General features: G+C 43.3%; 1 protein-coding gene across 1 annotated transcript; it reads left to right on the top strand.

The window, feature by feature from the left end:
• Positions 1 to 2,083: 2,083 nt before the first annotated feature.
• gnrhr4 (gonadotropin releasing hormone receptor 4) lies at positions 2,084 to 15,201 on the top strand (the record flags this gene model as incomplete). Its single annotated transcript, XM_084477832.1, has 3 exons — positions 2,084 to 2,635; positions 13,163 to 13,367; positions 14,696 to 15,201. The coding sequence occupies 3 exons, from the start codon at positions 2,084 to 2,086 to the stop codon at positions 15,199 to 15,201; spliced, it is 1,263 nt and encodes a 420-aa protein (XP_084333958.1).
• Positions 15,202 to 16,937: the final 1,736 nt, after the last annotated feature.

Raw genomic sequence — 16,937 nt, 5'->3', positions numbered from 1 at the left:
AGCAACTCTCCATGATGACAAAACAGTAAATAATCCACTCAATTTTCTTCGGTAGCGTTCAAGACGGATTTGAGTTCAGTCAAAAGAAAACAATTCAAAACATTCTGAAATGCAAGGCTGTGCTTTATTCAAACAGGTTTTGTCAATTTCATAGGATCACCCGTTGTTTACCCATTGCTCTCCTGTTGTGGTCTATGGACATCAATAGTGACTTACTATACTAATAGTACTACTAATAGTGACTAACTAAATACAATTTAAAAAATCGACCGAGGAACCTCATCACATCACACACTTGACTACTCTATGCTGTCGTAGACGAGGACATAGTTTTGGAAGTACCTACTAGCACATTACCAGCCAGCACAGGACACTATCACTTCTCATACGCCGTTGGAAACGAAGGAGTGAGGGAGGGTGAGGTGGAAGGGGAAATCCCTCCACCTCAGGGGAAAGTCTCACACATTATATTGACCAGCCAATTTCCGCTTTGTTAATATTGAGATGTTTATCACTTAAAATAAATAACATACATAGGAGGAGGCCTATATTTATCTGTAATTAAAAAAATATATGAAGTCTTCCAGTAAAATGTGATAAGAAAATTACAATTTCAAAACAAACCCAAACTAAAAAAAAAGAAGAAAGAAAGAAGAAGAAAAAGAGGCATTGTATCGGTCCAGCTGCACATTGTCTTTACAATAAGGTCATACAATAAGGTATATGTACGCCCCCATACCAATCTCAATCGTGCAGGCTCATCTTGTCTCGACTACTGTACCTTTGACCCCTCTGCATCCTTGTTAAAAGAGGCGCCAAAATGATTGGCCACGTGACCCTGTCGACCTCTGCACACATATAACCTGCTTATAGGCATAGTGGGCATCACTTATTGTCTACTACTTTACTCCATTTTTATATAATGCTTACCAACATTGCACTCTGAAACAACACCATGCATATATAAAAAACAATCGCACGAATGTGGAAGCACACTTTCCTATTTCCAGTAGAAAGAGAAGTGCAGAGGTGAGACTCAGTTCGGACTCGATCTCATGTTACTCTCGAACAACAAATCGATTGGAATTATTTCATTTCAAGACATCGCTGGACCTTGGACGCTCACTTTATGAATCAGCCCAGCAGCACAACATCATAAAGCCACATATATTTGTAACTATTGTGGTGGATGTCATGTCGTCGCGCATCAGAGCGGTGCGAAGGAATGCTGGGGCGCCAGGGTTCAGCTGCAGTAACACTGGGTACCGCTCCACTGAGTGGAACAGTGACAGAGGAACAACGCAGAGAGAAGCATCGTGCAGCTTCCACATGGCGTGATTGTTTCACAGGTAAGCTGCTCTTTGCCTTTTCACTCCAATTATATCTTCTTTAAAAAAAAAGAAAAAAAAAAGAGAAGCGCCTCCTCATTACGAGCTGCAGCGTCTTTATTGTATTTGTGAAGAAATAATTGTGCAAGAGCGAACATGATGGTATTGTCGGGCAGGTACACCGACGGCTCAGTATATAGACTAATGGGAATTATTTGTGTAGAGCTGAACAGAAAGTCACAACATAAACGAGATTCGTTTAATATCTGCTTTTTAAAATAATTTTTCTGATCGTGGGGACGGGTAATACCGGGAGATTTACCTAGATGTGCCGTTAGTCATTTAGTCAGTCAAGGCAATCATATTTCTAATTGTTGTGGTATTGATATCACTCATTGTGTGTTCCACTGCATTTGAGAGTCTAGGGTCTAGAATGCATGTGTCGTAAAAGGATAGAATGTTAAGGAATACAAACAAAAGAAACAGGTGGCACGCACCACTCAGCATCTAGCCCGTATGCGTGTTGAATGGCATGGAACTAAATAAGGGAATAGAATCAAAATAATGAAAGCAACAGGATATAGGACGTTCCCACTAAAAAAACCCAACCGTCACTAATGGCACATTCTCTAAACCACCCAGATTAACTGAACGAGAAGTTGCCATGGAGTCCCTGATGGAGAATCCCCAGACTGACGACACACTGGAAGTCATTCAGACGCCCTCTGTTTCGTAGGGAGCGCACGCCGTTCACCATGTTCCACCAAGCCGCCGAGGAGGCCAGCGGGAACGCCAGCTGCGAGGAGGACCCCTCGCCTTTCCCCTCCTCCTCCGCCGCCGCCGCCTGCAACGCCAGCGCGGGCGGTGGAGGGGACGTGCTCCTGCTGCCCACCTTCTCCACCGCCGCCAAGGCGCGGGTCATCATCACCTTCACCCTGTGCGCCGTGTCCGCCGTGTTCAACCTGGCCGTGCTGTGGGCCGCCAGCCACGGCGGCCGCCGAAAGTCCCACGTCCGCATCCTCATCGTCAACCTGACGGTGGCCGACCTGCTGGTCACCTTCATCGTGATGCCCGTGGACGCGGCGTGGAACATCACCGTGCAGTGGCAGGCGGGCGACCTGGCCTGCCGCGCGCTCATGTTCCTCAAGCTGGTGGCCATGTACTCGGGCGCCTTCGTCACCGTGGTGATCAGCCTGGACCGCCACTCGGCCATCCTCAACCCGCTGGGCATCAGCGAGGCCAAGAGGAGGAGTCAGATCATGCTGTCCGTGGCGTGGACCATGAGCGTGCTGCTCTCGCTGCCGCAGGTAAGAGGGGTCAGGGTTTTATTCATGTGCATCATGTCTCTCTCTTTCGGCCTCTCTCTCTCCCTTGCAGAGGCATGCATGTAATCTAATGACACAAGCACAGCCTGCGTTAACTATCTTGTTAGAAGAGATATGGTTGGAAAATATGGAAATAATTGTGATGAACAATTTATCTCAACAGATCAATGTGAACAGAACAGCCTGGCAACACGGCTGTTGCCATGTGTGTGTCTGTGTCTCTGTGCGACATGCCACATACAGTAGGTGGCTTTTCCTGGCTCCTCCAGACAGAGGATGCACGGTGGTGTTGTCGAAAGCCGGTTTATTGTAGAAGTTTGCAGACAATGACTCATGACACCGCTGCTCTATGTTGCCATGCAGGAGATCTATCTCTGGGTGTGTGTGTGTGTGTGTGGTTACGGCTTGGTTAAGCTGTGCACATTGATTTCTCAACGAGCAACAGGTGTGAAGCCTCAGCCGGCCCCCAGAGATCAGTCTGACTCGGACCAGGTCAGACTGCTAGACCCAGACATCATCCACACACTCTCCATAACTGCCCAGTGATAATGTGCCGTCAGTCAGGTTGATTTGATCAAATGCATATGGTATTATTTTCAACTACCCATTTTCATTTTCATTTTCATTTTAACTAAGTATTAAGGTACATTATTAGGTATGTAATTTCAAGTGTAAATCCAGCAGCGGCTTGGCATGAAGTAATTGCATTGTAGGCTGCGGTGACAAGGTCTATTTTCTCTCTATTGACAACTTTTTTATCAATGTCTTGCACATACTGGACTGCACAATGGTACCCTCTTGTACGGTATATCTTGATGTAGCGGTCTCTCCCCTACATGCATCCAGCAGTGCGCCGGTGCCGCTGCTAGATTATTAGCACCACTGCAATCAACCATGCAAAAAACAACAATAGATAACGAGTTTAATTAATTTGATTACTTAACAGGAACCATCAACAACACAACCGTTGGGCCAGAGTGAGCTATAACGCTAATTAGTATCTGCCGTTCCTGGCCAGGAAGACACTTAAAACAAAACAGTACACATAATACAGTATGAACAATTAAAAACAGTGTGAGCAAAAGCAAAACAGTATATCATATATAAATAATATAATTTAGAAATTAATATTATGTTGGGCACCTCAAATGCTATTGCTGTTATTTAAAAATAAATATTTGAGACACACACAAATCAGAACAGTGCACACGCGCATCTGTATCGTGAACACGCACATCAGCACAGTGCACAGCACACGCAAATCAACAAAGTGCGCCTCACACACACCTCAGCAGCTGCTTGAACGTAATGGTAGGGGAAACATTGTGTAGTAACACAGCCATTCGGATGCTGCATAGTTCCTCAGTAACTCTGTCGTACAGATCTTGGGCAGTATGACGAGGGCTTAAAGATCCCATGGCATGCTACTTTATGGATGCTTTTATATAGGTGTTAGTGGGCCCCTAATACAGTACTTGAAGACGTTCAAGAAATTTTGCCTCAGTGCAGAATTACAGCCAGTCCCACAATGAGCTTTCCACAAATGTGACGTTTTTTAGAGGCGGGTCAAGGTGGAAGGTGGGGCTGTGGCCCTGTGCAGCTTGCAGCCACGGTACCATGAGCTAGTGTTTACAGTGGAACACTGAACACTCTAGCCCTATATCTAAATAATATCATATTTTATATAGATATCTATATAATATAATATATATTATCACAGCCAAAAGCTGTGTGCGCCTCTGGATGATATTGTGAATCTCAAACGACTGCGTCTGGTTCTCCGACGTCTCTGGTTCTTCCACATCCACGTCAATCTTAAGTACAGACTGAACCGCGAAATGGAGGAGAAAAGGAACGTTGCCCGCAATTGCCTCCCGCTGCCCTAACCGCTGCCCGCTGCGGGCACCACCGCCGCGGGGCTCCACCGCCGTCTGGGCGGCGGCGGTGGTGCCTCGGCGGCGGGCAGCGGGCAACAATCCCTTTCTCCTCCATGTCGCGGTTCCCAATTCCTTCTCAACCATGGCCGAGATACCCCACTACGAGTCTCGTTGTGGAAATATAAGAGACGTCAGAGAACCCGACGCAGTCTAGTCTGTTCACCAAATGGGAGCTTTACATAAGCTTGCGTTATTGTGTTGCGTGTTATGCGCCATAACACCAACAGCAGAACGGTTATCCAAATAAGTGTAGCTACAACACTTGCATTACAGTGTGTGCATTCACACACACACACACACATGTTGTCTCATTGGCGGGCCAAATTCTCTGGGCGGGTAAAGCAGAGAAAGGGGAGGTAACCTGGCCCCTTATGATGACATATGGGGCCGGAAACCAAATCAGTGTGTTTGAGCTTTCCTTTTTTCAAAGGCGAAGCAAGATACCTACTGCTCTTTTTACACCTAACGCAATTTTTAGCTACTGGGGGACAATAGGGAGGCTAGGGGAACTCATATTAATGTTAGAAAACCTCATAAAGTGAAAGTTTCATGCCATGGGACCTTATGATTTGATTTGATTTGATTTGATTTGATTTATTTGATTGTATCAGAATGTCTTACACACATTAAAAGACATCAACAAGACACAATTGAGGATACATACACAATAAAGTCCAGGACTTATTTCCATTGTGGTCCTCACATAAAACATCAGGACAGGACAAGACAAGTCACGACAAGACACTCACAGAGTGTATTACAATCAGTAAAAAAATTAAATAAAACCTCATTTTTCTTTCTTAAATAAAAAATATACATCTAGTAGTAGTAGCAGTAGTAGTAGTAGTAGTAGCAGTAGCAGCAGTAGCAGCAGTAGCAGTAGACTTTCTTAAATAAAAATATACGTCTAGTAGTAGACGTCTACTCCTAAAATTAAACATGCGTAGTACAGCTTTGTTCGCAGCGCTCGCTAAACGTTCCATGGGAAGAGCGCCATGGTTACCAGGTGAATACCAAAGGCTACTTTAAGCCACACTAAATATAAATAGATGTACGGTCCAAGCAGCGGGTGCCTCCTGCCACTCTCACACTGCCAAACACTCCACCTACTGTTATAATAGGCAGAGCTTTTATCCATGCACTGTATGCCACAGGTCGGTATGGAAGCATATATGTAGTAAAATTCAAATGGGAATGCAATTTGCAATTTGCAATTAAATAAGTCATTACATTATGCAATTGCCAATTCATTATGCAATTTAATAATGTAATTTGTAAATACGTTATTCAAAGTGTATTTTAATATGCAAAGTGACAATGAAATCCTCAATAAAATTTGCAAAAGTTATAACAATAAAAATAGAATAACATTTTGTCAAATTTTTTGAGTTCCTTTATTCAAATTGAAAAGCTATAGCTAACAGCTATATAAAATTCAAATGACATTTCAATCCACAAAACACTTTGCAAATCGTTGTGCAAAGTGTTTTGCGGATTGAAATGTCATTTGAATTTTGCAACACACGGAGCGTGGCGAAGTGCATTGCAATCACGGGGACGCTATAGCTTTTCAATTTGAATAAAGGAACTCAAAAAATTTGACAAAATGTTATTCTATTTTTATTGTTATAACTTTTGCAAATTTCATTGAGGATTTCATTGTCACTTTGCATATTAAAATACACTTTGAATAACATATTTACAAATGACATTATTAAATTGCATAATGAATTGTCAATTGCATAATGTAATGACTTATTGAATTGCAAATTGCAAATTTCATTGCCATTTGAATTGCAAATTGCAATTTGCATTTCCATTTGAATTTTACTACATATATGCTTCCATAGGTCGGTGTAGTACATCGGAGTGGATCTATAGAGATGGAGAGGCGCTTTGCAGTGGGAGCCCTGTTTGGGCAACACGGGTCGGCTTCTTCGAAAACCTCTGCTCCCATTTCCCCCACCTGGTGTGCTTTGTGTTTATCTTTGGATTGATTATGCCATATTTTGTTGATGATTGTCGCTGCTGGGATTTATGATCTTCTGCCCCCTGGCACTGCTGCTTGGCACAGAATACAGAGTCTGTCTTCCCCCCCCCCCACCGGTCTATCCACAGGGGTCCGTTTGGGCCTGGCTCTTTCATTGGCTGAGTCACAATCTTCCCTGCAGGGGGTGAACAGGTCCCGGTTCAGCAGGCAACAGGTGCATGGTCAAAATAGTGATGGATTTGCTCCAAGTCAATCCAGCTCAGGCAGCGGTTGGCTTGTCCATGATTGGTTCAAATGGGGCGGTACTTTGTGTACCGCCCCATTTTGGTGGTGGCGGGTGACATTGATCGCTCGCACTAGAGAGCCCGCGTCGTAGCCATGCCGATTACCATGTAACAGACGTTCAGCGGAAAGGTCATAGAGAGACGGCAACAAATCCGGCATCAGCCTTGAGCGCGTGGGAGAAAAGACGACAGCACAGGTCTGACATGTTCCTGGTAGATAGGAGGTGTTTGACACACAAACAAGTGCACAGGGGGGGCTCTCTCCTCAGTCTGCCTGTGGCTCTGTACTCCTGCCACATTTTGCGGTAATCCAAAACCAATTTGTGGCGAGGACTGCATACAGGACAATAGATGATGATGATGATGATTGTGATTGATGATGATGGTTATAAGAACACACAGCTGTGAATGTGTATAGTCTCGATCAACAGGCAGCAAGTGAGACCTTTTCGGACAAGACAAGATAATACTTTATCGTTTTGCAAAAGGTGAGGGGATGCGGTTAACTAAGCCAACATTATCTCTATGGATCTTCTTCTGCCGGTTATCAGATCACTCAATCCTCCCACGACCTTTTTGTTATTATCTCTGCACGCGTGGGTCTATTGATTGGAATCAGACACACCTATGAGCAGAAGACTATCTCCCATTTACTGCTACAGTGACACCTGTTTGTTATCTTATTTCAGGAGTCCTTATTTCAGGAGTCCGAATCAATTCACTACTATGCAGACTCTATCATCTTTTGTTATTCATGAGGATGGATCCCTGACAGATTGGTTCATACTTTTTGTGCTTCAATATCGAGCCGTGATGAGACCGCACTTGTGATGAGGGGCGATACAAAGAAACATGACATGGTTTCACACTTAAGTAAGCCCTTGTTTGATGTGATTGGCAATATATATGAGAGAGAGAGAGAGAGAGAGAGAGAGACCAAAAGGACTACACACCCTAAAGAAAACATCAGTAGCACTATAACAGCTACATTTATATTCCACCTCGCCTTGGTCAGTCAATAAAAGAGGCGCACTTATGCTTCGTCAGTTGAAATTGTTTATCTGTTTAAATTCTTTATTTGCAACATTCAAATCTGCACAAGACATGATGCAAACCCTTTTTGTTTATCACAATTTACATAGCCTTTGGGAGAATTGTGCTGGATAATGGATGCACACTAAAAAACGAAACAGCGAAACGCTGATCCTCCGGAGCCGGTCCGTGGACTCCAGCCACGCCGGACACACACAACCACGCGCAGCCTAACTCTAGCCCCGGGAAAGGAGCGACACACACGGCGAAACGCTGATCAGTGCCCCCCTCGGGAGCGGGTTCGTGGACTCCAACCACGCCGGACACAACTTAACTTTGAGTGATTATTCCCATTTACAGCCGCTGGCCAATCAGTTACCAGCAGCCTGTTTACGTCACACAAAAGTACCTACTCCGCTCGCTTGGAACCTCGACGGAGGTAGTACTAAAAAAAAGTACCCAGTACTAGGTACCGGGTACTTTTTTGCCAATGGAAGCGCAAAAAAGGCGTGGCGACTCGAGTCGAGTCGAGCTGGTACTGGCGGTGGAAAAGTGGCATAACTGGATGATTGACAAGATGGGAAGGGCCAGGGCCGGTGCTAGCCATTTGGGTGCCCTAAGCACAAATGCATTGTGGTGCCCCCCCGAAAATCATCAATCAAACATCAATTCAGTAATTGTCAGTACGTTTCTCTTTATTTCCAAAATAACTTCAACAGTTTTGCTAAATGTAATGTGCAAATAAAGAGAAATTAAAATCTTGATAAAAGACTACACTAATTTTGCATTAACAATAGCAGCAAACATTAACATAAGTCCTGAACTAGTAGTTGATGGTTGTTGGTCAGGGCTGGGTACTGTTGCAGAGTCTGCAGAGATTGGTGGTTGATGATGTGTGCTTGAACTGCTGGTGGATGGTTGATCATCTAAATCTTCCTCCTGGTCTTGAGGAACTCCTTGCACATATCTAAGCATTGACCCTGCATTCAGAAATACAAGAAAAAATACTCAGGGATTGTACACTGAAATACAGTTTTGCACCTTGATTCAAAAACAATATTACATATTAATTACAGGTTTATGTAAGCCAATGTGTAAATCACTGATGCATGACAACATTTAAAAATATTATGATTGATGGCTCACAATATAAAAAAAAATCTACATAATTTGAAAACTATGAATGTGAAGGGAGGGGATCTACATAACTAAGATTTCTTTATTTTCTTTCAAATTGTAGTTTCACCTGCAGATGTTGCCCTGCAGATGCAAGGTTTCTCAGAATTCATGTTACCAGGAGCCATTCTCCATTCATCAACTCATTACTTTAAAGTATCATCTGTAGCATTACTTTTTCCACTACAGTACACAATTGCATACTCGTTGGTTCACAGTACACATGCATAACGTCATAACGTAGGCTACATAACAAACGCCAAATAAACGTCCTGAAATGCAGTAGACCTATATTAGTCCTTGGGCCAAGACCCAAAATTTCACATATCGGTATCACCTGGGTGGGCAAATTCTAGTTGTGATTTTTTTATTCCTATACATCCCTAGATTAAGTTTTGATATGATAGACCTTGCTGACTGGCAGCTTTATAGTATTTATCACCTCTTAAAGTAATAGACTGCTGCTGTTCAAAAACGAAAAATTGCATTCCCTGGAAATCATCTTTCTTTCATTATATCCTCTTCTTTGGGTGTGTTTGAACTATTGGCCAGCCATAGAGACTTGTAATAAACCCTTAAGTAGTCTTTCAAGTAATTTATCTAATACAGGTGTAAATATATAAGCTTAAATTAGCCGATTTTAGGTTCTAAATCATTGCAATGTAGTTGCTAATTAAGGATACTTTTTGACAAATTATATTTCTTCCCAATACCTTATTCAATAAGTGCAGAGGACAGACAGACAGACAGACAGACAGACAGACAGATCGGGGGAAATTCAGCATTGACGGCACAGCATACAGACACAGGACATAAAAGCAGCATAACAAGACTACTTTATTATGAGATCAGATGAAAACAAAGTATAACAACATAACAGATGAGAACAGAAAAAATGTTACAATGTCAGTTAACATCATAGTGCCACTGAGTCACAGAGGGTCAATTATGATTGGCCCCTTACGATCATAATTTTTTAATCAACATCAGTATCTTCATCTACATCTGAGTCTGTCAGGTGTGCAGGGGGCTCTTCCTCACTGCATTGGTTGGCACAGGTTTGTAATTTGCACAGGTTTGTGCACTTCAGCCCATTGTTGAGACATGTGCACTCAGGTAGTTTGCATGACCTCACACACTTGCAAGATAGCAACTGTTTGCTGGCAGTGGTAGATCATCTCTTGACAGTTCCAACTTCTGCAGACACAGCGCTGTGTCAATCTCTTCAAACTGGGAATAGGACACACTATGTCCAAGCCGGTTCAGAGTTTGCACCAATTCCGTGTTTCCTGTTAAGGACTTCACAGCAAAGGGTAGAAGTACATGTTTTGGTGGTTTGATTCTGCCATGGGTGACTGCAAAGACCAAGTCACTGCCAAAGGAGGTGACAAGTCGTTTTACTCTTTCAGATGGGCTGTTGCAGTTTCCACTCAGTAGTGTTTGCAAGAACTGAGTGATCGATTCAGGAATTAAGAATCCATCTTGTTCTACATCAGGTGGCCACACTTGTTTGGTGTCTTGTTTTATTATATCATTTCTCATCCACAAAGCTGCCTTTGTTACAGCATCATCAGAGTTCACAGATCTGGTTTGTTGTAGTTCGTTTTTCAGTGAGAATACTGTTTTGGCAAGCTCAGTCATTGATAGGCTGTCTGGGTATAGAAGAAGCTTTCCATTTTCATCAGGAAATATATGGATGGATCCACCAAGCTCAGTTTCCATCCTACGTCGTATATTTTTCTTGGTTGAGTCCTTGATCTGGCTGACACCAAGAGACTTCATGGATGATTGTAGTCTTGATGAGAGGTTTGTCATGCGTAGTACTTCTGGATTGGGAAAAAGTTCATTCCTAATGTATGAAAACAGTTCCTCATATGCTTTTTTTTCTGCTACCTCATACTGGTTTTCTGCATCTTCACTTTCTTCCCTTGACTTAGAGCAGGCAGCAGGTTGCCCACGTGTGTACAGGACCTATAGCAGGACCTATGATAATGGCCCTCAGCAGCAACAAGCTCTCTACTAGTGATAGCAAGCATCCTCTGGTCCAGTTTGGTGGCTGCTGCTTTTCTGATCCTGTCATCTGCGCGCAACTCTGAACATTGTATAAGAGGTTCCCTCGAATTTTGGCCCTTCATATACTTGCTTGATTTTTCACAGAAGATACACTTCTCATCATACACTACTGATTTGCTTGGTGCATCTCTAGAAGGTCTTCTTGAACTTTCTTCTGCTGCTTCAGATGCAGATGCATTTTTTTGAGTGATAGAGTCCAGGGATTTCTTCAATGTGAAAATACTACGGCATCGGCGATGATACTGCACTGGTGGAATTTCTCCCTCACACAAATCTTTGGCTAAGTCCAAAATTGGGAGATGTTGTCTGATTTCTGCTGCCCTCAGCAAGGTTTTCCATGAGTCCAGATGTTGGGGTGACACCAGGTTCGAGTCGGAATCCCCATCAGAGCAGTGGATGATACATGCCTGTTTCCGAAACAGGTTGCTGCTGCCTTCAACTGAAGTTGGATTCATTTTTACGCAATGACGTGAGTCTCTGAAATAGACAAATGAATATTTTATTTTTACATGTAATTAAAAGTGTAAAAATGGTATAGATGTGCTCCCCCCACTTCTAATAGTAGCGCTACACCCCTGCATAATACCTTAAGTCACTGCCTTCATGCAATGAAAAAAATATAGTTGTCTCGAAAGAAGTCACTAAACAATGTAAAATGCTTCTTTAAATACTCATGCACATGCATATATATATTGTATGCATTTTCATAACCCTTAACATGCAATAAAAAGTTAGTTCTTACCAGTCAGCTGTGACAGCTGTGTCCCATTCAGCTTTGATTCCTGAAAGAACTGCTCCATCACCAAGTAATAGGCCACACTCACTTCATCAACAGCGATGATACTGCACTGGTGGAATTTCTCCCTCATACAAGTCTTTGGCTAAGTCTAGATTTGGGAGATGTTGTCTGCTTTCTGCTGCCCTCAGCAAGAACAGTGGATGATACCTGTTTCCGCAACAGGTTGCTGCTGCCTTCAACTTAAGTTGGATTCATTATTACGCAACGACGTAAGTCTCTTAAATAGACGAATGAATATTGTGTTTTTACATGTAATAGTGTAAAAATGAAATGATCAACTCATTTAATTAGACACAATTTTGTTTTATTTATAAAAAAGGAGCAGTGTGATGTCCAAAAAGAGTGTTATATGACTTTTAATGTGCTATTAGCTGTCTATGTTCTTTTTGGAATTAATGAAAATCCGCCTATAGAGGAAAATGACAAAATGTCAAAAAAATATAAAAAGCTGCTCCTGTGAAAAGTCTATCATATTTTAATTTACTTATATTGACCCTAAAAACAATTTAGTACAGGTAAGGTTTTGCCCACTCAAGTGATACCGATATCTGGACTGGCCCAAGGACTATATAAGTAAACTTGGCTAATACTTGGCTGACGACTTCTGATGGATCAAATAATATAGGAGCTAACGTTAGTTTGTTGACGTTAACTGTAACGTTAACATTACCTGGCATGAGCATAGACATTCATACAAGGACTAAATTACAGAATTAGCCATTTTTATTTAAAACATTGTCTTACCTGCCATCGACGTGCGTGCATCATCTCGCTGTTTCTTCTTTTTTCTCTTATCCGCCCCCGTCTCTTGATGCCTTTTCGAGGCCATGTCCAAACACAGGTGTCTGCCAAACTTGAGAATGATCTAATCGAACATACCACTGGGATGTGGGGAAGGGGGGCGCACAGGAGACGCATCTTTTTCTCGAGCAAATGTTACTTTTGTATTGCTTATCTATTAACACGTTTTACACATGTTCATTTTAAATATATCGCGTTATTATGATTATTATTATGATGATGATTTTTTACTAGACAGATTTTTTTGGTGCCCCCCCAGACACTTGGTGCCCTACGCGCAGTGCGTGTTCTGCGTGTGCGGAGCGCCGGTGCTGGGAAGGGCCATCCTGAGCATTTGGTCAACGGATCTAACGAATCCCGGTTATATCATAAAAGAGCCAAGCGTTTACCCGTCTCTGTTCCTTGGTCTCTGTGTAGATGTTCATCTTCCACAACGTGACCATCACGATCCCCGAGCACTTCACCCAGTGCACCACCCGTGGGAGCTTCGTCCAACACTGGCAGGAGACCGTCTACAACCTGTTCACCTTCGTTTGTCTCTTCCTGCTGCCCCTGGTCATCATGATCTTCTGCTACGCTCGCATCCTGGTGGAGATCTCCAGCCGCATGGGACGAGGCAACCGTGAGTCATCATCAGATCCACACAGATACAGATCCATGCATGGTCTGTCGATGTCCATAGTGATGTCCATAGTGATGTCCATAGTGATGTCTATAGTGATGTCTATAGTGATGTAGTGATGTCTATAGTGATGTCTATAGTGATGTCTATAGTGATGTCCATAGTGATGTAGTGATGTCTATAGTGATGTCTATAGTGATGTCCATAGTGATGTAGTGATGTCTATAGGGATGTCTATAGGGATGTCCATAGTGATGTCTATAGTGATGTAGTGATGTCTATAGTGATGTAGTGATGTCTATAGTGATGTAGTGATGTCCATAGTGATGTCTATAGTGATGTCCATAGTGATGTAGTGATGTCTATAGTGATGTAGTGATGTCTATAGTGATGTAGTGATGTCCATAGTGATGTCCATAGTGATGTAGTGATGTCTATAGTGATGTCCATAGTGATGTAGTGATGTCCATAGTGATGTAGTGATGTCTATAGTGATGTAGTGATGTCCATAGTGATGTCTATAGTGATGTAGTGATGTCTATAGTGATGTAGTGATGTATATAGTGATGTAGTGATGTCCATAGTGATGTAGTGATGTCTATAGTGATGTCCATAGTGATGTATTTAGTGATGTTTATAGTGATGTCCATAGTGATGTCTATAGTGATGTAGTGATGTCTATAGTGATGTCTATAGTGATGTAGTGATGTCTATAGTGATGTAGTGATGTCCATAGTGATGTAGTGATGTCTATAGAGATGTAGTGATGTCCATAGTGATGTCTATAGTGATGTCCATAGTGATGTCTATAGTGATGTAGTGATGTCTATAGTGATGTAGTGATGTCTATAGTGATGTAGTGATGTCCATAGTGATGTCTATAGTGATGTCCATAGTGATGTCTATAGTGATGTAGTGATGTAGTGATGTAGTGATGTCTATAGTGATGTCTATAGTGATGTAGTGATGTCTATAGTGATGTCTATAGTGATGTAGTGATGTCCATAGTGATGTAGTGATGTCTATAGTGATGTCTATAGTGATGTAGTGATGTCTATAGTGATGTCCATAGTGATGTAGTGATGTAGTGAGGTCCATAGTGATGTTTATAGTGATGTCTATAGTGATGTCCATAGTGATGTCCACAGGGATGTCTAAATGTATGCCTGGAGTGATGATATGATCTGATATGACCTGAGTTAGATGCCCCAACCCTTCCCCTAATGACCCCCATCTAAATCCACAGTCAGTCACTTTGGATCAAAGCATTACATCACATTTTTCCCTTGAACCCAGCGTGAGCCAATTTAAATCCCGCTGTGTTCTAGGGCTCTCTCGTGAAGTCCACCTCCGCCGCTCACACAACAACATCCCCAAAGCCCGCATGAGGACCTTGAAGATGAGCATCGTCATCGTCACGTCCTTCATCGTGTGCTGGACCCCCTACTACCTGCTGGGCCTGTGGTACTGGCTGTTCCCCGAGGACATGGAGGAGACGGTGTCCCACTCGCTGACGCACATGCTGTTTATTTTCGGCTTGTTCAACGCCTGCCTGGACCCGATCACGTACGGCCTCTTCACCATCCACTTCCACCACGGCCTGAAGAGGCATCACCTGAACGCCGCCGCCGCGCCCGCCGACAACAGGTTCCTCTCCAGGGCTCTGCACATGCGCCGGCTCCCCGCTCACAGGCCGGCGGCGGGCCCCGACGGCAGCCCAGAGCGGAGGGGCCAGCGGGAGGAGACGTGCCACAGTGTTAAGAGCAGCTTTGTGTCCGTTAGCAACTGGAGCCAGGATGACGGCCCGAAAAGCAGCCCCATCAGCCAGGTGTAATGAGTTAAGAGCAACGCTCCTGAATCGCTCCCACACGGAGCCCCGGAATGTGTGCGAAAGATATTGGTTAGGTTGTAAGGACTTTGAAATACTTGACTATGGCGAATAATAAAGTGTTGTAATGTTTTATCCTCAGAGGAGGCTTGCTGATACACAGGAAGATAAAATATGACGTGATTTGCTCCAGCAGGTGGTTTGCTTTTGTGGTGTGCTTTATGTATAACAGTTTGAGTACAGTATTTATATTGTTTTGTTCTAATATAAATACGAAAATACATACGAAGCACGACCGTCCTGGTCGATATAAGGGAGTTATATAAGTTATATATTGTGCATTTATCTTTAACTGTTCAAATTATTTTACGTAATGTTACATATGGACTTACTGTTTAATTGTTTTGAAGTGTTGAATGTGTGAATAGCACTTCATACATTCTGTGCTTTTTGCTGCACTAATGATGAGGTGTGCGCTATAAATACTACTACTATATACTACTATATATACTATATAATTCAGACAAAGACAAATTGTACTTGGAATATACTAAAGAACTAAATGAGCTCACGTTCTTCTTCTGTGCTCTCGGAATAAACAATAGCATATTATATGTGCATAATTGCATGCTATCGATGTGTGCAATTGCAGCACATGGAGTTGTACACATTTGTATCGTCATTTTTACATACTGTCTGTGATGCAAAAACCATACTTTATCTTCCCAGCATGGGAAAATAAAACCAAAACATCAATCCCGCCTGCACTTTCAATCACATGGTAGATCTTTGAGGAAAAGAGGAAAGTGAAGAATGACAGTAATAGCATTCAGCTGTTCCATCAGGTGAGTGGCAGCAGCAACGGTCAACACAACTGACAACCACATCACCTGCAGGTCACTTTAACTTCTACCGAGGGGATTTTAATGAGAAACAATACAATCACCTGTTGAATATGTCCAATGTTGACGTGTGGGGTGGGGGCGTTGTTGGGCCATAAGACAAAAGAAGGGCCATTTGATGCCAATACCAACCCCTCAGTTGCATTGTCGATCCACTCCTCAGGAGTAGCAGGGTGATAGAGACAGACGGTTGGCAGGTAGGGGGATCAATAACAGGATGAAGGTGAAACACAGCGGGAATGACTATGGAGCGGGAAAACCGCATGAGGAGAACAACCATCATCCTATCAGACATGCAATGCAACTTAGTCTGTGTACAGCTTCCATTAAAAACAAAGCTGCCCTCATTTTTTTGTACACCTCACTCCAACGTGAACCATGCAAACAAGTAAGCACTCCTGCATCCCCACATTATTCAAGAGGTTTGAACAAGCAGAGTGGGTGATGCAATAGCAGCATCCACTGCTGTTTGGCCTGCTGGTCTCTGCTGTCTGTCTGCTGTCGGTCTGCTGTCTGTCTGCTGTCGGTCTGCTGTCTGTCTGCTGGTCTCTGCTGTTTGGTCTGCTGGTCTCTGCTGTCTGTCTGCTGGTCTCTGCTGTTTGGTCTGCTGGTCTCTGCTGTCTGTCTGCTGGTCTCTGCTGTTTGGGCTGCTGGTCTCTGCTGTCTGTCTGCTGGTCTCTGCTGTTTGGTCTGCTGGGGAGCTCCTACTCCCTGACGCTTCGTCCTGGTCACCAACCAAGTGGGATCCCAAACCCTGACTGGGGGGGGTTAGAGGGAGAAGGTGTCAAGGCCCCTGAATCACTCTGTCTTCTGGACTGGTGGCTGTCTTGAGGTCCGGGA

Source organism: Micromesistius poutassou, assembly GCF_964030765.1.
Source record: "Micromesistius poutassou genome assembly, chromosome: 13".
Classification (NCBI taxonomy): Eukaryota; Metazoa; Chordata; class Actinopteri; order Gadiformes; family Gadidae; genus Micromesistius; species Micromesistius poutassou.
Note: the sequence above shows the minus strand (reverse complement) of the source record. Positions and strands in the feature narration are given on the sequence as shown.